This window comes from Kwoniella mangroviensis (genome assembly GCF_000507465.2).
Source record: "Kwoniella mangroviensis CBS 8507 chromosome 1 map unlocalized Ctg01, whole genome shotgun sequence".
Taxonomy (NCBI): domain Eukaryota; kingdom Fungi; phylum Basidiomycota; class Tremellomycetes; order Tremellales; family Cryptococcaceae; genus Kwoniella; species Kwoniella mangrovensis.
Window position 1 is genome coordinate 2977775 of NW_027062533.1, and position 25334 is coordinate 3003108.

General features: G+C 45.7%; 9 protein-coding genes and 1 non-coding gene across 10 annotated transcripts; 6 read left to right on the forward strand and 4 right to left on the reverse strand.

Annotated features, from left to right (window-relative positions):
• Nucleotides 1-269: 269 nt before the first annotated feature.
• On the forward strand, nt 270-3744 carry I203_101112 (urease; the record flags this gene model as incomplete). The annotated part of the gene is made up of 13 exons (XM_019146067.2): nt 270-293; nt 382-676; nt 788-1287; nt 1385-1502; nt 1596-1705; nt 1767-1958; nt 2023-2313; nt 2377-2459; nt 2519-2651; nt 2714-3003; nt 3131-3396; nt 3471-3578; nt 3647-3744. 13 exons carry the CDS (start codon nt 270-272, stop codon nt 3742-3744), a joined length of 2508 nt encoding a protein of 835 aa, XP_019004626.2.
• Nucleotides 3745-4342: 598 nt separating this feature from the next.
• Nucleotides 4343-5893, forward strand: I203_101113 (uncharacterized protein; the record flags this gene model as incomplete). Its single annotated transcript, XM_065516813.1, has 5 exons — nt 4343-4366; nt 4452-4581; nt 4722-4781; nt 4885-5410; nt 5494-5893. The coding sequence occupies 5 exons, from the start codon at nt 4343-4345 to the stop codon at nt 5891-5893; spliced, it is 1140 nt and encodes a 379-aa protein (XP_065373631.1).
• Nucleotides 5894-6081: 188 nt separating this feature from the next.
• Nucleotides 6082-6196, reverse strand: I203_101114. The gene has a single exon (XR_002021888.2). It is a non-coding gene; the product is annotated as a 5S ribosomal RNA (ribosomal RNA).
• A 727-nt stretch (nt 6197-6923) lies between these two features.
• On the forward strand, nt 6924-9555 carry I203_101115 (uncharacterized protein; the record flags this gene model as incomplete). Its single annotated transcript, XM_065516814.1, has 7 exons — nt 6924-6945; nt 7026-7184; nt 7250-7383; nt 7450-7530; nt 7607-7703; nt 7842-8701; nt 8770-9555. 7 exons carry the CDS (start codon nt 6924-6926, stop codon nt 9553-9555), a joined length of 2139 nt encoding a protein of 712 aa, XP_065373632.1.
• A 471-nt stretch (nt 9556-10026) lies between these two features.
• I203_101116 (uncharacterized protein) lies at nt 10027-11691 on the forward strand (the record flags this gene model as incomplete). The annotated part of the gene is made up of 3 exons (XM_019146070.1): nt 10027-10340; nt 10385-10629; nt 10733-11691. 3 exons carry the CDS (start codon nt 10027-10029, stop codon nt 11689-11691), a joined length of 1518 nt encoding a protein of 505 aa, XP_019004629.1.
• Nucleotides 11692-12177: 486 nt separating this feature from the next.
• On the forward strand, nt 12178-13869 carry I203_101117 (uncharacterized protein; the record flags this gene model as incomplete). The annotated part of the gene is made up of 10 exons (XM_019146071.1): nt 12178-12216; nt 12296-12353; nt 12435-12543; nt 12608-12670; nt 12739-12841; nt 12910-13113; nt 13165-13326; nt 13386-13455; nt 13527-13599; nt 13674-13869. 10 exons carry the CDS (start codon nt 12178-12180, stop codon nt 13867-13869), a joined length of 1077 nt encoding a protein of 358 aa, XP_019004630.1.
• Nucleotides 13870-14161: 292 nt separating this feature from the next.
• Nucleotides 14162-19292, reverse strand: I203_101118 (uncharacterized protein; the record flags this gene model as incomplete). Its single annotated transcript, XM_019146072.1, has 3 exons — nt 14162-17723; nt 17805-18730; nt 19044-19292. 3 exons carry the CDS (start codon nt 19290-19292, stop codon nt 14162-14164), a joined length of 4737 nt encoding a protein of 1578 aa, XP_019004631.1.
• Nucleotides 19293-20106: 814 nt separating this feature from the next.
• I203_101119 (uncharacterized protein) lies at nt 20107-21535 on the reverse strand (the record flags this gene model as incomplete). The annotated part of the gene is made up of 6 exons (XM_019146073.1): nt 20107-20457; nt 20529-20622; nt 20704-20811; nt 20884-21011; nt 21089-21161; nt 21240-21535. 6 exons carry the CDS (start codon nt 21533-21535, stop codon nt 20107-20109), a joined length of 1050 nt encoding a protein of 349 aa, XP_019004632.1.
• A 410-nt stretch (nt 21536-21945) lies between these two features.
• On the forward strand, nt 21946-23583 carry I203_101120 (uncharacterized protein; the record flags this gene model as incomplete). Its single annotated transcript, XM_019146074.1, has 1 exon — nt 21946-23583. The coding sequence occupies one exon, from the start codon at nt 21946-21948 to the stop codon at nt 23581-23583; it is 1638 nt and encodes a 545-aa protein (XP_019004633.1).
• Nucleotides 23584-23736: 153 nt separating this feature from the next.
• On the reverse strand, nt 23737-25075 carry I203_101121 (uncharacterized protein; the record flags this gene model as incomplete). Its single annotated transcript, XM_019146075.1, has 7 exons — nt 23737-23851; nt 24002-24096; nt 24178-24495; nt 24607-24670; nt 24772-24856; nt 24919-24986; nt 25044-25075. The coding sequence occupies 7 exons, from the start codon at nt 25073-25075 to the stop codon at nt 23737-23739; spliced, it is 777 nt and encodes a 258-aa protein (XP_019004634.1).
• Nucleotides 25076-25334: the final 259 nt, after the last annotated feature.

Below are 25334 nucleotides of genomic sequence, written 5' to 3' on the forward strand. Positions count from 1 at the left end.
AGTGAAGAGAGATAAGGAATGTTATGGTACATCACCACTGTGCCTGAGTCGGACACAAGAACCACACTCTAGAAAGAGCATGGATACATGAGTATCTGTCCTTTGTTCTGTTCCCACACCTTCTACCTCCTCAGTATCGTTCAGCTGGCTACAATAAGACCGAAAGAGGACGATATTACCATTATAGAGTAGCAAGCCAAGATAAGTATCCATCCGGGTCCAACGTCTTGATACTCAATCAAGTCAAGTGAAGCAGCACTCTTCCGAAGATGCATCTGCTACCTCGAGAGCAGGTGAGTAGTCGTCGTTCTGGCCTTAAGCAGATGTGTCTCATCCCATTCGGATATTCTTGATGACTGACCTCTCAATGATATGTTGCAGGACAAGCTTATCCTCTCCAACCTCGGCATCTTAGCCCAACGTCGACTGGCCCGTGGTCTGACCCTCAACCGATCCGAAACTATCGCCCTGATCGCCTCACAGCTACACGAGTTCATTAGAGATGGCCATCACTCCGTAGCTGAACTAATGGACTTGGGAAAGAAGATGTTAGGTAGGAGACATGTGATGGTAGGTGTACCTGAGGGTATACACGATATCCAAGTGGAAGGGACATTTGAAGATGGGAGTTTTCTGGTTACTGTACATGATCCCATATGTTCAGATGATGGTGATTGTAAGTTTATCTCCTATCACATAATTACATAACATGACAGTTCAAGAGATCAACTCGGCATTGATGCTGATAATGATATTATCTTTGTCATTTGTCGTTTGGTGTTTATAGTGAACAACGCATTATACGGTTCCTTCCTCCCTATCCCCTCCTCATCTTCATTCCCCTTACCAGACCCCTTACCTCCCAACAAGCACTTAGCAGGTTCAGTAATCTGTCTCAAATCCAAAATCCCTCTCAATGTCAACCGTCGTCGATTTTACTTGGAAGTGTCCAATTTGGGAGATAGACCTATCCAAGTTGGATCTCATTATCCATTCTTGGAGGTTAACCCATACCTCCAATTCGATAGGTTGTTATCGTATGGATATAGATTGGATATTGCCGCTGGGACTGCGGTGAGGTTTGAACCTGGAGAGAAAAAGACGGTGGGAATGGTTGAATTGGGAGGTAAGAAGATCTTATATGGTGGAAGTGGATTAGGTGCTGGTGAATTTGACGAAGGAAATAGAGAGACAACAGTGAAAGAAAAAGTGGAACAGGGTGGATTCAGACATAAAAAGCAGGAGGAACTGAAGGAGGCGAAAGTGGTTGAGATGGATAGAGAAGTCGTGAGTGTACATTCACTATGTCTCACCTCAAATCAATTTGCTGGTTGAGCCATTACCGTCCGTATTCAGGAGATTTGCTAATATCTTGCTTACTCAGTACGCCTCCATGTTCGGCCCCACCACTGGCGATAAAGTCCAGCTCGCCGATACGGATCTATGGATCGAGGTGGAGAAGGATCATACCGTATATGGAGATGAATGTAAATTTGGTGGAGGTGAGTGAAGAATCTTCCGTTCTTAAGCTATAGATACTAACCCTCAAGGTTTCCCGTCCCGACCGATACTGATGTACTCCTTTGCCATCATAGGTAAAGTCCTTCGAGATGGACAAGGTCAAGCATCAAACAGATCAGATGAAGAAGTATTGGATCTGGTCATTACAAACGCCTTGATCGTTGATTGGAGTGGTATCTATAAGGTATATACTAAACCGCCTTCCACGATTTTCCTCCAGGTGTACTGATCATATGACTGATCAGGCCGATATCGGTGTCAAGAATGGTATAATTGTCGGTATTGGTAAAGCTGGTAATCCAGATATCATGGATAATGTCACCGAAGGGATGATCTTTGGATCCAACACGGAAGCTATCGCTGGAGAGAAATTGATAGTCACTGCTGGTGCTTTGGACGTTCACGTTCATTATATCTGTACTCAACTCTGGCCCGAGGTGAGCTTCACGAGTACTGCAATTATCGAATTAGTGAGCTGACGTTGCTGCGGGTATTTGAAAGGCCCTCGCATCTGGTATCACCACTCTCCTAGGAGGTGGTACAGGTCCAGCGGATGGTACCAATGCCACAACATGTACACCATCGAAATTCTACATGGAAGCAATGTTACATGCTACCGATACCATTCCCCTGAATTTCGGATTCACAGGTAAAGGTAATGACGCAGGTGTCAAAGGTTTGAAAGATATCGTGGAGGCTGGTGCATGTGGATTGAAACTACATGAGGATTGGGGATCTACACCGGAATGTATTGATAGGGCGTTAAGTGTTGGGGATGATTATGATGTTCAGGTGAGTTCGGTTTACCTTGTTATGAGAGGAAGGAGTAGAAATTGATGGACTGTGCTGTGTCAGGTCAATATCCATACTGATACGCTCAACGAAAGTGGGTATGTTGAGAGTACCTTGGCGGCTATAAAAGGAAGAACTATCCATACGTGAGCTGACTGCCAAATAAACATGATAAACATTGCGGAAAGCTGATACGTCGCTGCAGGTACCACACCGAGGGCGCTGGTGGTGGCCATGCACCTGATATCATTGTTGTAGTCGAACAAGAGAATGTTTTGCCCAGTTCGACAAACCCTACTAGACCGTATGCTATGAACACTTTGGACGAACATCTCGATGTATGTGTATTTTGTCACAACAGCTGACAAATATGATGCTCGAGCTGACTGTTTGACCACAGATGTTGATGGTATGTCACCATCTCGACAAATCCATTCCCGAAGATATCGCTTTTGCGGACTCCCGTATCCGAGCAGAGACAGTAGCTGCCGAAGATGTCTTACAAGATAATGGAGCAATCTCGATGATCTCGAGTGATTCTCAAGCCATGGGTAGGATTGGCGAAGTGATAGCTAGGACTTGGAGGACGGCAGCTAAGATGAAAGATGTCAGAGGACCTTTGGAAGGTGATAGTGAGAAGAATGATAATGAGAGGGTGAAGAGGTATATCGCAAAATATACGATTAATCCGTAAGTTGTGTCTCTACCTTATGCTCCAACGTATCGAGATAATATTATCATAATCGCCAGCTATAAGATGTGGTGTCTCATCGTTCTATTGCGCGGTAGGCTAATTCGAGCTCTTGCACTGATTTAGCGCAATCACCCACGGAATGTCACATCTGATCGGATCAGTAGAAGTGGGTAAACTGGCCGATCTGGTAATTTGGAAACCTGAAAATTTCGGTGCACGACCCGAAATGGTCCTTAAGGGAGGAGTGATCGCCTGGGCTCAGATGGGAGATGCGAATGCTTCGATTCCTACCGTCCAACCTGTCTTCGGAAGACCGATGTGGGGTGCTCAACCGGAGGTGGCTCCGAGATGTTCGATCGTTTGGGTCAGTCAAGCTTCGATTGATACTGGTAAGTGTAATCTCTACTATATCTCAGAATCACCGACGTTTGAAGATTGAGCTGACATGTGGGGTGCGTTATAGGTACGATCGAAAAGTACGGTATCAAGAAACGTGCGGAGGGTGTCAAGAATTGTAGAAACATTGGTAAGAAGGATATGAAATTGAATAACTATAAACCAAAGATGAGTGGTGTGTGAAACAATTTGATCTGCTTATCAATTGCGGTCTCATTTGCTGATCTATATGGACGTGGTCAGTCGATCCTGAAACGTACGAAGTGCTAGCGGATGGGGTGTTGTGCGATGCGCCTCCTGCGACGCATCTGCCCCTTACCAAAAAACACTTCGTATATTAGTCGGTCTATGCGACTATAAAAAATGGTTTTCTCGATATTCGATGGTAAGCAGTGTGACTCGAATTCAAAGTGGTTTTGTGGAAGCCCGATGGCAAAGTCAAGATAATGATGGTTATTTGTAATTACCCTATGATATTCGATGTACATAATAAATTATAACCAATTGAGTCCATGCCACAGTGTGGACAATTGAGTGGCCATACCGCACGATGATGCCACAACACAATCACAAGACAGCACTAAATTATGATTGTCCCTGCTCAAAGGACCCTCATGTGCCTGTTCAAAAAGTCAGTGATGGTATCTAACACAGTATACATATATAATGGCTCATTTTAACTCGTATATCCTCTTACCGTTTACCAATCCCGATGATTTATGACCTTTACATCTAACCGAACTGAAATTTGAATAATTTTAACGGATAACAAGTATGGCCGCATTTGATAATTGTCGTATACCTAATTGCATCTATCAAGCTCTAACTTGGCTACCTGTATGTCCTACCTGTCATTCAAGCTATTGTTTCCAACATCGAAAACATCCTCTTCATGAATGCTGGGTGGCGAGGCAAAGGGGAGTATGGAAGGGTACGACAATGAAAGCGGCGAATGAACCTGAGGTATGTTCATTTGCCACCGTAACTCGGAATATACAATCCTTACACATAGTGGGATGTTCAGCTGATCATGCAAAAATGGTTATAGGTTACTCAACTCCTCCGACTCCTCGATGTGGAATTGATCAAAGAAGAAGTGGAATCCCTCCGCCCAGGCTATAAAGTAACCAAAATCCTCAAGAACCCCGATAGCATGGATAATATCAACGAATGGAAAGGTCAATTCAACCTCCAGATCAAAATTGATTTCGATGATGGGAAAAGTTGGATGATGAGAATTAGACGTAAAGCAGGTATCAGACCATACCCTGATGAACCGCTTAGAATGAACATCAAGAGCGATGTGGCGTTTGTCAAGCACTTTATAAAGGTGGTATTGCCGTGCCGTACTCCATTATGAGACCTGAAGATAGTAAACGTAAGTATTATCTTTCTACATCTCTATCCGTCTCTGTCCGTCAATACTTTGTGTGGGCGCATCGTTACTGATGGAAGTCTGTATGCTTTTTTTGTTGTTGTAGTCCACCCCAAGTTGATGTATAGTTATCAAACTTTCATCGAAGGTCCCCCATGGCAAGATTTCCCCTCCTCCAAACCTCGCGATCAGCTATTAAGCCCTTCTACCAAGAGGCACATCGAAAGTATCGCCAAGTGGTTTATATCCATGGAAAAAGTCAAATTTGATAAAATCGGAAGTCCAACATTCACCCTAGAGTCAAGAGAAGAAGTTGTTATTGGTTCTCTTATCGAACGACAACCATCTATGACAATCCCACCATACTTCAGCGGTCCTTTCAGAACTGCCAAAGAACGTTATCTGAGTACTATAAATGGTCGTCTGGAAGCCTTGAAGTCCCGGACTCTCGTCGATCCTTCCAGAGAGGTACCAAACTATCTCGCTCTGCTGGAATTGAAAGAATTGGTCGGAGATGATCTCGAGATGGGAAGAGATACGGGTTCTTTTTATATCAGACATGCCGATGATCATTGGGATCATACGAGGACCAAGGAAGGTGGCGAAGTAACAGGTATAATTGATTGGGAGTGGTAAATCACCATTCGGCTTGGATCTCACCCTCAGCCGTTATACTTTATGATAGCTGATTTTGAAGATCATGCTGTGATTCTAGGGCATACACCACGAATAAAGCTGAAGCATTCGCTTCACCAATGCATTTCTTACCTTCCGAATTCTATCATGAGGGCAGTAACGATGTTTTCTCTCCTCGGGAATACGCACTCATCGAAGCTTACCAATCACTCGGACGAGATGACTTGGCGGACTGTGTCAAGGTTGGAAGAAAGTATCAACGATTGATCTACTTCTTAAAATGTATGTTCACCAATGTTCTCGAGCTGAACGCCATCAGGAAAGCGTTCTTGAAGATTCCGGATGAGGATATTGATGATTTTCCAAAGACGGAGGAAGAGTGGGTGGAGAAGATGTCGATAAAATGGAGGGATGAAAAGGGGTTGAGAGGTTTGGTTGATAATCCTGTAGAGGAGACCGTTTTACCTGAACGAATTTGATGGTAGCATACATATCTATATAGCGTATATATGAGAAAGGAACTGTGAATCAAGCATGACATGACCTCTATCTGAACATCCATCAAACCGTTAAGAGTCATCATAATCGACTATCCTCGTCATCGACAATCTTCGTCCTCATCACTACCCTTCTCGTCGGTCGCCCGGTAGAGCAAAACAAATCCAAAAACTACAGCACCCGGGATTCCCAAGTGGTCCCCCACCTTGGTACTAACCGAGCGATAGGCAGCTTAAATTCGCAGATCAGACGGGATGCGGTGCTTTATACCTTCTATGGCCGTAGATGAAAAATGAGCTTGTCAAAGCAATTGTATATTTCTGTGCCACAACCTGATTGATGGTACCTTTGGGGATGTCCGCATGCTTCGGAGGTTTGTGCCTGACTGTGGGCACGAACGCCTGTCGAAGTTTTGTATGCAGTAGTAGCCGGAATTATCGGAGGCTAATTGAACATTCTTCTCTTTGCATCGTCATCACCTACGGTATGGTATAACGAGACGCTCAGGGATACACATACAGAATGCAGTAAATCGAACAATGAAAAGCTCAGTCGCCGATACGTTGGATCGTCGATTCGCCACTTAAATCATGTCTTTTTGTGATTTTCTCGATTTCGGCAGAATCGCTGGAATCATTCGACCCTGAATCACACCTACGCGTAGTAACGGTGACTGAACCTATGACGTATCTCCCTTTTGTCTATACCATAATTTCAAGTTTTTAGTGCGGGTATGACGATGCACAGTCATGCATGAGATGTGAGAAAGGTAAACGTTGGTTGGCCTGAGTAGATAGAGCGCTTCCTTTATGCAAGTTTTAGAACCTCCACATCCCCCCATGTCATGATGCATACTGTCTGAACTGTCCGTACAGAAACATACATATATAGTGACTGAATCAGGCAACGTTCTTCTTCTATCGCTGTTGCCACTTTATCGTATCTCACTGTATCACCTATCGATCGATCAAGATCACTGTAGCATATAACAAGAATAAGAACATATACAAGATGGCTCAAGTCGTAGATAAGAGTGAGTATCCATCTCCTAGGTACGATCGGATCGATCGGAGTAGCGGAGCCAATAGCTCATATGACTATCATCGTATTCAGTTGTCAACTCAACCGTCGGAGATGCTAAAAAGAGACAGATGGACGGTTTCACACTCGAACAGAATGACAAGACCCCTCTTACCTCTTACTTCGGAAGTAAGATCGCAGAGACGGACATCGCTCTGAGAGCGGGTGCCAGGGGACCTACTGTTCTTGAGGGTGAGTTGGTTCATCCCCCTTTCCTCCCTAATGGAAGTTGGTCCTGATTCATGCGTGTACCGTAGACTTCCACAATCGAGAGAAGATATCACACTTCGACCACGAACGTATCCCCGAGCGAGTCGTCCACGCTCGAGGTGCAGGTGCATTCGGAGAATTCAAGTTACACACTCCTTTAACTGGTTTGACCACCGCTAAGGCAAGTCCCTGCCTTTTACTTTCCATCCCTTTCCATTCCACCGCTGACTTCTCAGCTCGTATGCAGATCCTCACCGACACCAGCAAGACTACCCCTGCATACGTCCGATTCTCGACCGTAGGAGGATCTAGAGGTTCCGCCGATTCTGTGAGTGGCGCGCATGGTTGCGACCTCCACTTATGTGGCATTTTCGCTGATTCAAACTATATTCATCTTTTTACAGGTCAGAGACCCAAGAGGTTTCGCCGCTCGTTTTTACACCGACGAAGGCAACTGGGACCTTGTGGGCAATAACATGCCAGTGTTTTTCATACAAGATGGTAAATTGTCCTTTCCTCTGCATTCCCTCGATCAAACGGAGCAAATCCATCTAGAAATCAGCTCGAACGGATCAAAATTGGTCGAGATGTGGTCGAAATTGTATTCAGGCTGACTTTTCATTGTTCCCCCACTTCTAGCCATCAAATTCCCCGATCTTATTCACGCCGTCAAGCCCGAACCTCACAACGAAATTCCCCAAGCTCAGACTGCCCACGATAACGCCTGGGACTTCATGGGCTTACACCCCCAATCCACCCATATGCAACAATGGACCATGTCCGATCGAGCTATCCCTCGATCGTTTAGACACATGCAAGGTTTCGGTGTACACACTTTCCGACTCCTCGATGCTGAGGGCAAGTCTACTTTCGTTAAGTATCACTGGACTCCTCATCTCGGTACCCACTCATTGGTATGGGACGAGGCACTTAAGCTTGCTGGACAAGATCCCGATTTCCACCGAAGAGATCTGTGGGATGCTATCGAAGCTGGTGCTTACCCCAAGTGGGAGCTGGGTGTACAGTTAGTCAAAGAAGAAGATGAACACAAATTCGACTTTGACTTGCTTGATGCTACCAAACTCATCCCAGAAGATTTGGTACCAGTCAAGAACATCGGTACTCTCACTCTTAACCGAAACCCCGTAGACTACTTCGCGGAGGTCGAACAGGTCGCTTTCTGTACCCAACATATCGTACCTGGTATGGACTTCACTTCTGACCCTCTCTTAGCTGGTCGAAACTTCTCATACCAAGATACTCAAATCTCCCGACTTGGTGTCAACTTCGGTGATATCCCCGTCAACCGACCTGTTTGTCCATTCATGACCAACCAAAGAGATGGACAAAATACCATGTTCAGCAAGACCAACAGGACTGCCTACCACCCTAACAGGTTCGACGCGTTGCCTACTACTGAACCTGCCAAGGGAGGTTTCCGATCTTATCACGAGACTGTATCGGGTATCAAGGAAAGATTACACGGACCTAAATTCAATGTGAGTGGTTGTCCTTACTTGCTTCATCGCAGAAGTGGATTATTGATTTCGATTCATCCATGTCTTAGGAATTCGTCTCACAAGCTCAACTCTTCTACAACTCCATGTCTGAACCTGAGAAGAAACACATCATCTCGGCTTACCAATTCGAGTTGTCTAAATGTTACGAGACCCAAGTACAGCAGACTGCTTTGAACCGAATCAACTTGATCGACCACGATCTCGCTTTGGCCGTTGCTGAATCGCTCAAAGATGTCACCGTACCAGATGCCGTGCCAAATCACGGTAAGAAGTCCGCCTTCTTGTCTCAAGTTGCCGGAAAGACCCAGACATTCACTGCTGAAGGTCGAAAAGTCGGTGTATACCTCTTACCTGGCTACTCTTATGCTCAAGTCGAACCTATCAAGGTCGCCTTGACAGCTGCAGGAGTAATGGTGAAGTTTGTAGGACCAGCAACAGGAAAGGTTGAAGCTGGAAATGGTCAAACCCAAGTCGCCGAATTCACTTTCGAAAACTCCCGATCGACCCATTTTGACGCCTTGATCTTCATTGGTGGTGATTCCGATGATTACACCAAGAAGATGAAGAACGGTAGATTAATTCACGCTGCTCGAGAAGCTTATATGCACCTCAAGGCTATCGCTGCTACCGGTAATGCAATAGGCTGGTTGACCGATTTGGCTCTCCCTGGCGACTTACCAGCAGATGCCAAAGCCAAGGAAGAGATCACTCAGGCGAACGGTGTGCTCCTTGCTCCTTCTGTTGGTACCGGTGCTCAGTTCTCTCAACAATTCTTGGACTCGGTAGCCAAGCACAGAGTATGGGATAGAGAGGTAGAGCATATCGCCGCGTAAGAGGGTCTCAAACTGGGTGTAATCAGTTACGAAGGATTTTTCGGTATCATGTGTAATTGTTAGTATATAGGTAAATAAGTGGTAATAATAAAAATCATGTATTTACATGTCAAGTGCACCATCGATTATTTTCTGAATGTTTTAGGTTCGTCAATCAGAGCATGGCATGTATCGAGTCTGGTTTTTCACGAGAAATGAGCTGTTTAGAACTTCGGATGCAGAATGTGCCTGATAACTAGACAGGTGGAGGAGCGAGACCAGGATTTATTGATCTCGTATCTTCAGAATCCCATCTCACCACCCTCACTTGGGTTCGAGATGAATTTTGCACTTGAACCTATTTCACCCTTCATACGAAGCATACAACGTGTTGGCGAAAGGCATAGACCTACGCATATGGTCAGTCACACTATAGACGATTGACTTTCAGTGCTTTGGTCTCGATGATTCTGCATCCTCGCTTCGCTCATCATGACGACCACTCCTGCACCGAGCCAAGATGGAACACCCCCCAATGATCCGCCGACCGTTCCCCCTATGACTCACAGCATTCCTCCAAAAGCGCCAATGCAGCTCACACCGCCTTACTCGTCGTTCAGTAAACGCCAGAAACACCTGATCATCACACTCGCATCGATATCAGCTACTTTCAGCGGATTCGCGTCAAATATCTATTTCCCCGCAATTCCAACCATAGCTAGAAGTCTACGTACCACTGAGTCGAATATCAATTTGACAGTGACCAGCTATATGGTGTTTCAAGCTATCTCACCAACTTTCTGGGGGTGAGTGAGATTACTCTATCGTCAATGCTGACCTCTCAATACAGCGCAGTTTCAGACGTATCCGGTCGACGACTCACCCTTTTATGCACATTCGTTGTCTTCCTCTCTGCCTGCATAGGTCTTGCTCTCTCCAACCATTTCTATCAATTGATCATCCTCAGATGTCTCCAGAGTACCGGAAGTGCAAGTACCATTGCGATTGGATCGGGGATGATAGGTGATATCACTACGAGAGAGGAACGGGGAGGATATATGGGGATTTTCCAAACTGGCTTGTTGGCTCCGTTGGGTAAGTGAAGCAATGCTATTACTATATTCACAACGACACTTCCTCGCAACCATCATACATGATATACGAAGTCTTTACTGATCGGACTGTAATGCACTCTTAGCTATCGGACCTGTCCTAGGGGGTGTTTTCGCCGATACTCTGGGATGGAGGTCCATCTTCTGGTTCTTGACCATATACTCCGGTGTATATCTCATCATACTCATTCTATTCTTGCCTGAGACGTTACGCTCGATAGTAGGCAATGGTAGTATACCGCCATACAAGAAAGTCAAAGCACCTTTCGAGAGATACGTTTCAAATCGCTTGTCGGCATCCGAACAATCAGAATCCAGCGTCGAGAGCGAGAAGAAGAAACTCAAGATTGATTTCATTGCACCGATTAGAATACTATTTGAAAGAGAAGTCATATTTGTTTTGATTTTCTTGTCGATACATTACGCGACTTGGCAAATGGCCCTCACTATTCAATCGACCTTGTTCTCTGATATATACGGTTTAGGAGAAATCGACATTGGCTTGACATTCTTATCGAACGGTGCAGGGTGTATGTTAGGTACTTTGACGACTGGTAAACTTCTAGATAGGGACTACAAACGGATCAAGCAGAAACATTCATCTGCAGAAGATGATTTTCCAATAGAACAAGCTCGACTTCGGACAGTATGGCTATGGTCACCCTTACAATGGATATCAGTTATTGTATTCGCCTGGACAACAGATAAACACTCGCATATCTCTATTCCGATAATTGCGAGCTTCGTTCTGGCCTGGTCGGCAATGTCAATCCAAAGTGTTATCACTACTTTCTTAGTTGATATTTTCCCCAAGAGCAGCGCCTCAGCAACTGCTGCGTTGAACTTGGCTAGGTGTCTCATAGGTGCTATTGCGACTGGAACAATCAACCCTTCGATACGGAGTATAGGCGTAGGACCGAGCTTCATGATCTGGCTTGGGTTTATGGTGGGTTCGTTGGGGTTAGTAGGAGTGCAGATGAAGTTTGGACCGGGTTGGAAGAAGGGGAGGCAGGAGAGGGAGAAGGAGAGGGAGAAAGGAGTATGATCTCAGCACTTATTCAACAATCATGGCTGTCTAGCACTTGCTGGTAGTTCGTTGTAACACTTATGCATAACGCACTGCCCAAATCATTGCCTCAAGTTTCATGCATATGACGAACGCCATACGCACGGATACGCAGAAGGATCGTCTGCTTGGATGTCACTCTGTACCTTTCCCACGTGATTCTACCCTTAATCAGTGATGTACGAATCTACCGTCGATGAAATCATATGCATCCCGTGTCTCGTCTCGGTAAGCTGAGGTCACAAAAACATTGCAGCGTACACCCAACACCGAACGGTCCAGGAGCGGGTATCAACAGCGGAACAGCGTTACAGAACCTCCTCACAACTAATCCATGACAAAGAGAGCTTTCATATATAGCTATCTAGATATCCTTCCTGACTCTAGTCGAATTCGCTCTATGAGTGTTCGAAGCGATAAACTCCCTCTGTTCAAAGACAATTTACCCAACCGTGTTAACAAGATATGTCTCCGAAGACAGAACAGCATTCACGGCTGGCCGTGGTGGGTGATACTCTGAGTTTGCAAGACTTCAGACAAGCTGTACAGGGATAGCAGCTGATGTCATCCGCATGTGATGTAGCTCGGCACCGTCGTCTTTTACATGGTAGTAGCCATCAGTATGACGCTACTAAACAAGTGTGAGTGAGCCGTCCAGCCGAGAGATACAAATCGGATTGTAGCGGTCATATTCAAGAGCTGATATTTCGTGTATTACCCAGCCGTACTCAGCTCAACACCCATGCCAGTATTCCTACTGTTCTGTCAATCAGCAGTAGCTGTCGTGTTGTTGGGGCTAGAAAATATGTTTGGACCGTATAAGACCCCTAGGTGATTCTAGGGAAAGAGCTATTCACCTTCCCCTATTTCGGACTGACAATGGCATATCGTACAGGTTCGAATCCAGTACAGCCAAAGATCTTATACCGCTAGTATTCGTCAACGTGTTAGGGTTAATGTGAGTTACAGTAATCTCTTCCACCATTCGTCCTGATTCCACTTAATAACCTGGTCTGGTGTGATTAGCTTCAACAACGCTTGTCTACAATACGTCGACGCATCTTTCCATCAAGTAGCCAGAGGATTGGTACTTCCTTTTACGATCATAGTGACCATCGTAGTACTTCATGTGAGCTACCCCTTCCGCACTCATCAAAACCCCGTTTTCCCTTGAGCTAACAATGCCGTGGATGCCAGCAATACCCTTCTCCACTTGCACTTATCGCTGCTTTGATAGTGACCTTTGGGTTCTTTTCTGGAGTATTGTTCGATCCCAATCACGCTTCTTCGGCTGCATCTGCTGCTGTCGCTGGTAAACACACAAGCTCGCTGGGTATAACGTTCGGAGCGATGTCGAGTGTTTCGTCGGCTTGTCATGCGGTCTTGATAAAAAGGGGACTAGTGAGTGATGCCTCTGAGTCTCAGTTGATCAATGGCTAATAATCCGCCTAGGCATCCGTGTCCAACTCGCCTATCTCATTATCATACTATAACAATATCCTATCTACCCTCGCTCTAATTCCCATGTTCATCATTTCCGGTGAACTCCCCTCAGCTATTAGGTTATTATCTAATGGAGGTGCAAGTCAATTCTTATGGGGTGCAACAATCACCGTGAGTGTCCTTTTACCTAGATGAGCCTGATGTATACTGATATCAATCATGTCCCAAAGGGTCTCTTCGGATTCTTGATTTCTCTGGCCAGTTTCATATCCATCAAAGTTACTTCTCCCGTTACCCATAGTACGTCCCTCACCACTCCATTCAGTCTCAGCTAAATAACGTAGCTGACTCTGGTGAATTTGTATGAATAGTGATCTCATCAGCTACCCGAGGAGTATTACAAACCATGTTGGCAGTTTGGATATTCGGTGATGTCATGTCAAGGTAAATATCATTAATAAACGCATAACGACATCATCTAATGAAAGTCATTGATTGTGCTTTTTTCCTTTACGTAGAGGTCGAATAATATCCATCTTCTTGATCATCTCAGGATCAGTCCTCTACGTTTACGCCAAAACTGAAGATTCCAAAAAATCGTCGAAGCAGAAACACGATGAGGTTGAAGTTCCACTCAATCCGAAATCCCTAGAAAGAGGGGATGTGCTATTTGAGAATGATGTTGAGAAAGATGATGATGAGAAGCAGAGGTAAGGAGAAGATCCACCTTCAAAAGGGGCTCTGGTGTTTCATGGTGTCTGCCTGTACTAGACAACATATTGAGAATGTAGATGTATGATTATAATGTGCAAATCGAACGAAGTAAACTGGATATATGAACAAACAAGAATCTATGCATATATGCACATCGGTCCTGTTACACAATACGAAAAAGAAATAGATATATGAATGCTAGGTTATACAACAACCAAAACATGTTCCCCCTTCAATGAAAACAATCAAAGGACATTACACGAATATCATTACTAACATCCAACTCTCATGCTTAAGCGCCAGAAGTCTCCAATCTAGGTTTCTTAGCCTCTTGTTCCATACTACCCGAACTGGGGCCTCCACCAACTACGATCGGATTCGAGGCGCTATTGCCCGTTCCGCTAGCCAAAGGTTTTGGAGGTGCAGCCGATGCTGTAGTATCATCTTCCAGTTTTCTTTTCAAAACCGTTGGTACCGGTGTAGAAGGTGGGATAGTGCCGACTTTAGATGCTGATGGTGTAGGTGTAGCCGCCGCCTGCGTAGCAGCTGTAACAGGTTTACCCACAGAAGCTGTATTAGCTGTTGTTGCTGGTGTCGAAGGTTTAGCCGTATTGATTTGAGCAGTCGTTCCAGAATTTCCGGCTGGTTTAGGTGCAGTACTAGCACCCGAGGTAGTCGGGTTGGACGGTTTGTTCACCCCATTGGTCATTCCATTACTATTCGGTTTATTCACTGCGCCCTTCTTCTGAGGCAAGGGAGGGACCACACCCGTTGCCCAAATCCTCTCTGCTACCCTCAAATCTATATCCACACCTACCACTCTGATATATCTCAATAGGGCACTGGCGTTCGGTCCAACAGTGTTGACATCTCCTTTGGCGTTGGCGACAGCAGCGATCATACCAATTACTTTCGTCAAGCTTGTTCCAGGAGGTGCAGGGCCAGGTAAAGCTTTGTTGGTAGAATTCGTACCTGGTTTAACAGGTGCGGCAGTAGGTTTAGCAGGTTGAGATGGCCCCGGTTTGGCAGTCGGTTGAGGCGGTCGCACTACACCTGTGCCAGTCGTCGCGGCTGTGACACCCGGCTTGGGAATGCCGTTATTGACCGTTGTACCGTTCTTGTTGGCAGTCGTAGTAGGACCAGTACCCGTACCAGCTTTAGCTTGAGCAGCTTTCGTCGCTTGTTGTTTATTCTTATTGATCACCCAAGCTGATAACACATCTACCGCACCGGCTGCGCCCAACAACGTCAACTTGTCCAATATATCCGTCGTAAGGTGACCGAAAGTCGCTTGATCCAGAACGAGAGTCGTACCATCACATACGAACGGTAGGGGGTTACCATTAGCGTCCGTAGTTGAGATGACTGATTTCGCACGCATCGCACTAGTGATAGGTTGCATGACGACAACGATCTTCGCTTTGGGCTGTAACACACCTTTCACGTTGGCTGATACAGGTGCAGGTGGAGCGGAGGGAGTGGGTGTCTGAGAAGCTGAGATGGGTCTGGCGATCGGTCGTGGTGCAACTGGTATAGCACGTTGAATCATCTGGGGTTGAGGGTTTCGTGCGGCTTCAATAGCAGCTTCACGTTGTCTCTTGGCTTTCTCCTCGGCCCTAATCCTCTCTTTCTCACGACGAGCATCAGCATTCTTATCCTTACTGGCCGACTTCATGGCGTCTTTCCTTTGTTTCTCCTCGAACAACGGTCCCTCTTCCGGATCGATGATCCATACAGATCCTTTCGATTCAGGATCATCTTCAGGTATACGAGGTACTTTTAGGAACGCTTTATTCAAAGACAAGTTATGTCGAATGGAATTCTGCCATCCTGAATCAACGTTCAGCCTAAACCATTCCCACTCTCCTGCTACCCAATTACAGACTTCTCCTAAAGTACCTCGTCCCCGTGGGAGACATTGTAAGGCTCGATGAATAATAGTAGCGAAAGTCTGAGTGGGTTTGAGAGGTGGCGGACCAATGAATGGTTTGCCATCCAGACCAAGGAGCGGCCCAGGAGGAGGTCGAGGCCCGGCACCTGAAGGAGGAATAGGGACATTGACAATGATATGACCTGGCTGACCGGGAGTTTCATTTAGCTCGGTGCAGTAGAATGGAGGTAATGGCTGAGGTGACGGAGGAGCCGTGGGAGGTGTAGAACGATTTTGAGGTGGCATAGGATATCCAGGGGGAGGTCGAGCAATCTGGGAAGGATGAGGTTGTCCGGGCCCTCCAGGGTACGAATGCTGATTTGGCATCTGCCCCTGACCAGGCAACTGGTTCTGTTGAGGATGTGGCTGACCTGGGATAGGTGGACGGACATACTGAGCGTTGGGATGCGGAGGGTTCTGCATGTGCTGTGAATGAGGAGGTCGAACGCCTGGCCCTTGCATAGGTGGACGAGGAGGCATCGGCTGGCCAGGCATTGGCCGTATTGCTTGTTGACCAGGCTGAAGCGGCTGAGTGGGTTGCATTGGTTGACCTTGACCTGGCATGACATGTGGAGGGACCACAGATGGGCCAGGACGACGAACAGCAGGTTGCTGAGGCGCTGTATTTGAGACAGATGGTACAGCAGTTGAAGCGACCGGACCCATAGCTGCAGCGAGAGTCGGCATAGTCGGCGGAACATGAGGTGGAGGAGCAGTTGGAGCAGGCGGAAGAGCAGCAGCGAGCGTAGGGGGTCCAGATGGATTTGTCGTTGCAGATGTTGCCGATTGAGCAGGAGCAGCTTTATCATCCGCACCCTTGCTTTCCGCATCCGCTTTTGGCTTTTTCTTCTTCTTCTTTTTCTCTCCAGGTACCGTGGGTTTGACATCCTCTTCCCCATTAGCACCAGCAGCAGAAGTTTCACTTGCTTTCGCTTTTTTTGTCTTCTTCGCCGGAGTCGCTTTTGCAGCGTCACCCTCTTCCACATTGGCCGCAGCATTTCCATCGACCACTTCCTCTTTCGTCGTTGCCGTCGCCTCATCAGATTTGGGCTTAGGCTTCTTCTTCTTTTTCTTCTTTCCATCATCCACCTGCATGTCACCCTCTTCTGCCTGCTGCTTTTCTTTAGTCTCAGGGTCTTTCTCCTCGCCCTTCTTATCTTGTTTCTTCGTGGTTTTCTTGGGAGAAGCTGTTTTCCCATCTATCGTAGGATCTTCGGCAGCGACACTTTCCACTATGGACGGTTTCCTACCATTTGTCGATCCTGCCGTTATCGGCAAATCCGTTGTAACAGTATCCACAGCTGTCGGAGGAGCAGGAGCGATAGGTTTAGGCTTGTTACCGGAAGGGACAGTAGACTTCTTGGTTTTCTTCTTCGTCCCATCCTCTCCTTCGTTGGGTTCGTTGGATTCACTGACTACTGATGATAACTCCGATTCGTCTTCTCCGGGAACTAGAACGGTCTTGGTGGATTTCGATTTCGCTTTCGATTTCGATTTTGACGTTGCTGCTGAAGCTTCTGGTGGGATGTATTCCTCTTCTTCCCACTCTTCACCGCTTTCGTCCAGTTCTTCTTCGCTATCATCATCACTATCATTGCCATCATCGTCATCCGAATTCCAACCTAACCAACTATCTTCACCCACACCCTCTATACCTAGCCCGTATCCATCAGCAGCTGCGAAAGCGTTGAATATAGGTGGAGCTCGAGCAGCCATCGAAGCAGCTGAAGAAGGGCCTGGTCCAGGTTCACCGTAGAATTCCTGATAGCCCACTTCACTTGCAGGCAAGTTGTAGGGGTATGGAAGGTCCTCATTTATGTCGGGTGTCACTCCATCAAGAGCATAGTGCGTGTAGGTTGGCGAAGAAACAGGAGAAGGAGGAAGGACGAAAGAGAAGATTCGTGTGGCGATTTGGATTTGGGAGCTAACCACGAACAAATGCATATCAGCTTCACCGCTTACTCCTTGTTGACACATAAAAAAGGAGAGTCGGAGCTGGACTTACCCTTGAGCGAGAGGTACAATTGACCCTTTCACAAAATACCTATCATCAACCCAAGCGCCATTTCTCCCAAAGATCTCTAAGCAAAAATGCCCCAAGTCCGCTCTGTATTCGATCTTAGCGTGATTTCTCGAGACAGACTTCAATGGTCCAAGATCTACATCGACATGTTCTACTGGTGCAGATGATTTGGCTGGAGGAGGTGGTGGGGGTGGAGGAGGAGCTAGATCATCTAGGTGTTCCAATTTGACCTGACTCAAACCCATATCCAGCTGAACGACATCTTTGTGCGTTATTTGTGGATTATCTAAGTCCATATTCATATTGGCAGAGTCAGCTGGTCCTGAAGGATTGACAGGTTCGACAGATCCTATTTGTGACGTCCTATCATCGATAGGTGCAGGTTCAGCTGAAGATTGTGGGATATTTTCGATTGGTTCTGACTTGACAGGAGGTTGAGATTGAGGTCGGGACGAACTTGAGTCGGGTTCGACACTCCGCTGAGCACTTGCCGCACGGTTCTGTTCAACTTTGACAACTTCTGCAAGTTCTTCCAATACTCCGAATCCACCCATATCGATAGCTGGATAATCCTCATCCTGTAAAAACGATAGATCAGGCGGTATGGAGTGATCTATCATACCTTCACTTTGGGCTCGAGGGGGCGCTGAAAATCCATCTTGTAAAAACTCTGTTGATAGAGGTGCAGAGGAAGGATGAGGAGGTGATTGTGGCGGGACAGAGAATGAGGTATGTTGTTGAATTGGCGGGGTAGGAAATTCAATGATTGTTGGTACAGAAGTGCTGGGTATGTCAACGAGAGAAGGCGCCGGTAGCGGCGGGGATGGCTGATTGGGATCTAATGGCGGATTTATCGGCACGGAAGGAGCTGTTATCGACGGTGGGGGTAAAACAGCACCATTACGATCCTGCGAAGGGAGTTGTCTGAGTCAGTTTATCTTTCCTCGACGAGTGTCAGGTTTTTCTCTACTCTTTCCTTTCAAACTATCTGACATGATCTTCCAACTTGACCGTATCCCTCTTCTCTATCCAGATTTTGCTTTTGATTATTCAGTCCCCATTCCCCTTCAACTAACACCTTCGATATTCCGGCGTGCTTCATCACCTCAGTTCACCTACTTCCCCGTACCTCGACGTAGACTCTCCTCCTTGCTTGAATGACTGTATCATCTCTTCTCCCTTTTCCCCAATTTGATCCATTCCAACGGTGAGTTCACTCACAGTATTCCTACCAATCATCACCGCCAACGTCCTAACATAGTAAGAGAACCCTGTAACTTCATCACCGAATTGTAACTTGTAATAAGCAGGTTTCGGGTCCGTCTTGGACTTGTCAACAGGTAATGAGGTCAAATTAGGTATAGGAGGGAACCATCCACCTTGTCCACTTTCTCCGGCTTGTCCGATGGGTCCTGATCCTACCGCAGGAGCGGAGAGGACCATTGGGAAATCCATATCTATGTTTGACATATCGATGGAGTTATCGTACAAGTTTGTGTATCCCGGTTGAGGTAGAAATGGGTTTGTGACATCCTGTATATCCTGGTTGAGAGGTAGGTCGGACATGTAACAACACAAAGAGCCCTTCCTGATGGATATCCTCACCTGACCCTTCCGCTTATCAGTAGGAAGGTCAAGAGGATTTCAATCAAGGGCAGGGGAAGGTCGAGGTCGAGTGTTAACTGTTGACGTAGAAGGGTTTCACGAATTTCAGTGTTATTCCTGTTTTGATGGTATGACTCCGGACCTGCTTGATTAATGTTGCGCTGCGGGACTGTCTGCTCGATGATCTGCTGAGTACGAGAGTAGGGATGATGAGGGTTACAACGATGTTATGATGGATGGACAGACAGATAAACGTTGACTTTGTGTATCTTTGTACAAAAACATCGTTCGGGAGATTTACCCGGCAACACAAACGATCAAAATTTTACAAAATTCCAAATAAAGTAAAAACCCAAAAAAATTCAGGGTTTACCATTCCCACTTGTGTGGTAGTTTTCTGGGAAACTTAGGTTATACCTATATCCATTCATGATTTCGTTATCGTCTCTTCTGTGTGACACTCTTGACAAGATCGAGGAGCTTGTTTCAACCTATATACCATTCGCAGAGTATCAAGTCTGCCTTTCAGATCATATCAAAGCTTATACGCAATCTCAAACAGTTCCTTCATCATCCTCTATGACTGATCTTTACTTATGCAGGGGCATGGATTTTTCTAAAAAGCATCTCTATACAATCTATGATCCAATGTGCTATAATCTAAACTATGCGATTTGCATTATACACTCTCCACGAAATCCTTAACCAACTGTACAGTCTCATGAGGTTTCTCAGCATGTACCCAGTGTCCCGTCTCCAATTCTTTCAATTTCATCTTGGGGAAGAACGCCTGAGCCACGGGTATATTCTTGATATTTATATACTTTGAATGCGATCCTTTGAGAAATAACGTTGGTCCTTCCCATATTGGTGAATGTTCGGATACAGGTGGAGGAGGGGTATAAGGGAACTGGCCAATATCGGTGATCGCTTTTGAAAGGAGTTGAAGTGGGATACGGAAGACTAAGTGGGGATCATGTCCGTGAGTTTGACGAGTATTTGTCAAAAGGAATTGACGTGTTGGTAAAGACTATGTATGTACCACGACATGTCAGACAAGTTGTCAGCCCACATTCATACGAGATGTAAGATGTGACATACAGGTTCAATCTTGGCTAATATCTTATCGGCATCATGCTTTGTCTTTATTTGAGCTCGTTCTATCTCCATCATCGACTCGGTATACGCTGCGAACCTACACACCAAGGTGGGAAGCATTTGTTGAGTCAGAATAGATATGGTTTACAATACTCGAGATCCAAAAAAGTCAACTCACTCAGTTGATATTTTACCTACAGCAGGCGACATGTCCACACTGATCAATGATCGTAAAGGTTTATTGAGCTTCTCGTTCAACGCGAAAGCCATCACTGCTTTACCACCCCTACACACACAAATACCTCATAAGTGCTTTGGCGCAATGGACTAGTCGCAACTTGGTTCGAGGTAGACTCACATACTATGCCCCATCAAATTTACTCCCTCATTCAGACCATGTTTTTGGAGGAAATGCGATATATCCTCTGACATCGCCGAGTAAGTATGCGGTTCAGCATGAGGCGAGGCACCATGATTTCTCAGATCCTATGACCAGCCATAGTAATCAATTATTGTTGACGAGACCTTACTTGTACTTAATAAAGGATGTACGGATTGCTTACCAGAGTGTACACGGGCATACCAAGTTTCGAAGCGAATGTTTTGGCCAATGATCTCCAATTCTGTTTCGATCCACTATATCCCCGACGTTACAGTCAACTTCTGCTTAATGAGTCTAAGGCCAATATTTCGTGCAGATTGAGCTTTACTTACAATAATCCATGACAGATCACAAGGCTCTGTCCTTTAGCTGTCACCTCATTCGGCTGCACCACATCGAAAGCCATATCTATCGGTATCACATGTTTAGGCGGGGAAGAAGTGGTATGTTTCTGCTTCACAAAACATGGTGAAGCTGAGGTGAATGGCCTTGGCTGACGGCGTAAACAAGGTCTGGCGGTGTTGATGAAGGATCTAGCGATTGGTGACACGACTGGGATAGAACGTCTGCTGGGTTCGATGCCCAAGGTAAAGCAGCGCCGTATCGCTCTTGTAGCGGTCGACCTCATCTGGTATGTCTATCCGTTACAGACGGGTGAATGCAGTACGACTGTAAGCATCATCTTTCGACTCTTAGCTTCTGAGTTATCCGTCAACAGGAAATCTCGAACCAACTAGGTGTCGGTGACCTCCGCCATCAGTCGGCCGTAGACGGAGGATAAACCGATCTCCCTTTGATCTAGCTTTGTTCCTGAAACACTCATCTATGATCTGCCGGCGCCGAGAGGACTCGTTCGTGTCAGTCGCCACTCAAACAGTATATAAAGAAGACTATCAGAGAAAGACTTCACCCATCAATCAACACTTGAGTATAGAAGATGCTATCGATTTTCCACATCACCATCTAGTCGATCCAGACTCAAGGCATCAACCACTTTCAGTAGATATATAAACTACCTGAAGAGGGGTGATCATCATCATGCCGCCCCTCTTCACCTCCACCAGCTGGACCACCCTCGTCCGTAAAATAGCAGTCGCTATGGTGTACGCCCCGAAGCCAGCCGTTGCGATATCAAAAGCGACAGCTTCGAAACGGACTGTCAATCATATACAGAAAGCTCGACAAGTCATACAGTCTTCTTTTCCATCACTCTCTATCCCTTCGCACCAACTGGGTCATTCTTACGCTACTATCCCAATCAAATCCGGCCCTACTTCGGCGTCTAGGCACTTTTCATCTTCCAACGTTGCCAAACGACTTGGTCCAGTCCGACAAGGTTTGAATGCAGCTGGCTCGAGACCTAGATGGGTCAACGGACCCTCCATCCAAGCTAATGTGGGGTTAGGCAAAGCGAGAACCTTCGTATCTACCACTTACCCCTCTGCTCAAAATGCAGTCAATGGAAAGATCCCAATGGTATTTAGAGCGTTTGCTTCATTGATAGAAGATGAAGATAGGAACAAAATATCAAATAAAGGTTTACCTAAAGCAAGTAGATATACTCCTTATACCAAGAATAAATTGAAACCAACATCGCACGGAAGAAGAATCAGACGAAGTGAAGTTGTGAAATCAATCGATTCATCCTTTATCGAAGATCTCAAACACTATTTCCCTCTTCCTTCCACCGAACCTTCCTCTGAGGAAATCATCTCCCTACCTCTTTTACCCGAAACGTTAATTACCGAGGGTAAAATAACCATTCTCGCTTTACCTCTCTCACCATCACTGGAAGCATTATTAATCCCAAGTCAAAATGGGTATGACGAAACTGAAATTGGAATTTCAATCTTATCCAAATTGACCAAAGGACTCATATCAATCCATAATGCTTTTTCACTCCATTCGTCCACACGGATCATACCCCTCCTAAATAAATTAGAATCATTGGGAGTACTAGATTATCATCCGCCGGGATTAGCCGGAAGGGTAGATGGCGAAGTGATCAATGATCAGGATGATCAACCTGATATACTTAGATTGATCTTTTACGATAGATCCATCAAGGATGTAAGGACGATCTTGGGTGAGAGTTTGAGAGAGAACGAACAGGGTCAATGGTGGGTTTTGTACGAGGATACAAATCAACGGGAAGAGATGGAGTTGAATAAAGAGGAGAGCAAAGAAATTATGGAAAATTGGAATTCACCAATTATACCTGCTTCTCAAGATCAGAATGAACAATTGGTATTTCCAATACTCGACATGTCATATCAACAACAAGAAGGAGAAGGAGAAGTATTGTTCGATATTTCCGAATCTATCTTATCGACTCCATCAAATTCATGGCCTTCAACTTCAAGTGGAACTCCTCTGGAAGTTGAGGATCAATCAATTTCGATGATTTCCTCGATATCGACGGAGTCATTAACCGAATCACTTTTGTCTCGATTATCTTCTTCCGACGAGGATCAAAGGATCTGGTCGGTTCATCCTTCCGATTCAGATTCGGACGTCGAATCTTCGTCGGTCCTCTCACAGGAGATGGAAGAGTGGAATCAAGTTGATCAACTGCTTGCTTCCCCGACAGGGGGAAACGGAGATGAGGAAGGAGAAGTTATGGTTAGTTGGTCAGGTTCAGGTGAAGGTTTTGGTTTTTTAGCTCAACCTTGGTGATCAGACCGTATCAAACGTTGTAATGTCAACATTATTTATATGTTCGTATTCCTTTCTTACTCGTATGCTGTGTTTTATGTCGTTGAAGATGCGAGATATATGATGCATCTTCCGTCTATCATGTATAATGATACCGTGACACGTACTTGTTACTCATCGTCCACGACGTTTCTTTCCTCCAGATCCTGAGTTCGAACCAGATTTGTTCGGCGTATTCGTACCAGAGTTGGGTGAATCTTCAGTCGATCCAGCAAGCATATTTGATAGACTATAACAGCAATCCCCCAAATATATCAGCAAGTCATATTACACCGACGGCATTCCATCCAGGAATTGTATGATACATCGAGAGAGTAGACATAAAGACAGATGTTTGTTTGGCTCAGAAGAGTTGATTGAAAAGGACAGGCTGACTTACGATCCAGCCAAATCCATATTTTGAAAACCTTTCATTTTCTCTCTAGTCTCCGCCATCTCCTTGGCCATCTCAGGATCCATATCAGCCATACTTGCCTAAAAGCACGAATCAATAGGAACAATCAACATCAATTACCCAATAGATGGTCCAATGTCCGTTAGTTTGAGTAGACTTACAGTCAATTTAGGTAAAGCGAATAGCATGACAGCACTGAAAAGCATCATCAACACCATTGGTGATTTTAACATTCCCAAGATGTTCATACCGCCTTTAGGAGTGAAGTAATCTTCCCTTGCCAATGGAGTTATCATCAGGGGATGAGCGAGAGAGGTGGATGAGATGGGAAGAGGTGCTTTGGCGGGGTAGAAGGGTTGGATGTGGATTGAATAGGTTGGTATAGTGGGTGAAGAGGGGGTAGAGGGATCTTCGGAAGATGGAGAAGAGGGCTGGGAAGGAGGTGGGGGCATAGTGGAGGGATGGATGGTTATTAAGTACTATGTTGAAGACGAGCATGAGGTGTAAGCTTGATATATGGAGGCGAGGGAGGGAGAAAGGGACAGATGGACTAGGTTATAGTGGAAGATGAGAGCATAGGATGAACGTACAGATTGGAAAATATATCCTGGTATGAGAGGTTCCAATATATGTTCACCCTCATCTATATGGGGACTATCAAGAATGTCATCAGCACAGTCAGTCAATCAGTCGATTAATCAGTCGCGAAGACGAGTGAGGGTGGAATGAGTTGCGATGAGATGTTGATAGCTCACACTTCAAAACTCCCATCATCTTTCACCCACACTTTTCTCTCTCCATTATTGATCGATACCTTGCTTCCTACAGGTAAGATATTACCTATTATCACAGCGTCGAGCATCAGCCTACAGTCTAAAGAAGATAAACAGGTAATTCCTCACGTGTAGGGAAATCACCAAACTTGATTTGACCTGTTATAGTCACGGCTAAGATGGTAGGCAAGAGCGTTCTGGTGAGAGAAAGACATATCATTAGCCAGAGCCAGTTGTAGAGTTGAGATACTTACAACAACGCCAGGAAGCTTGAGATGAACTTCATCATGAGTTCTGGTAGGATTGAGCTCTATCCGTCCTCGTATAGACGAGTGTTGGTTGAGGTGTCTGATTGAGTGATATAGATTGAACGAAAAGCGATGTGATGATGTCTTGAGCTGTCGGTTTCACGCGAGTTGACAATTAATACTGTACGCTTTACGCTCGGATTCGATGCCTCTCTTGCTAATTGCTATCTTCTTCTCGCCGTTGTCAGTCATATATTATTGAAGCATACGACATACACAGGATTTGAGATACGAGCG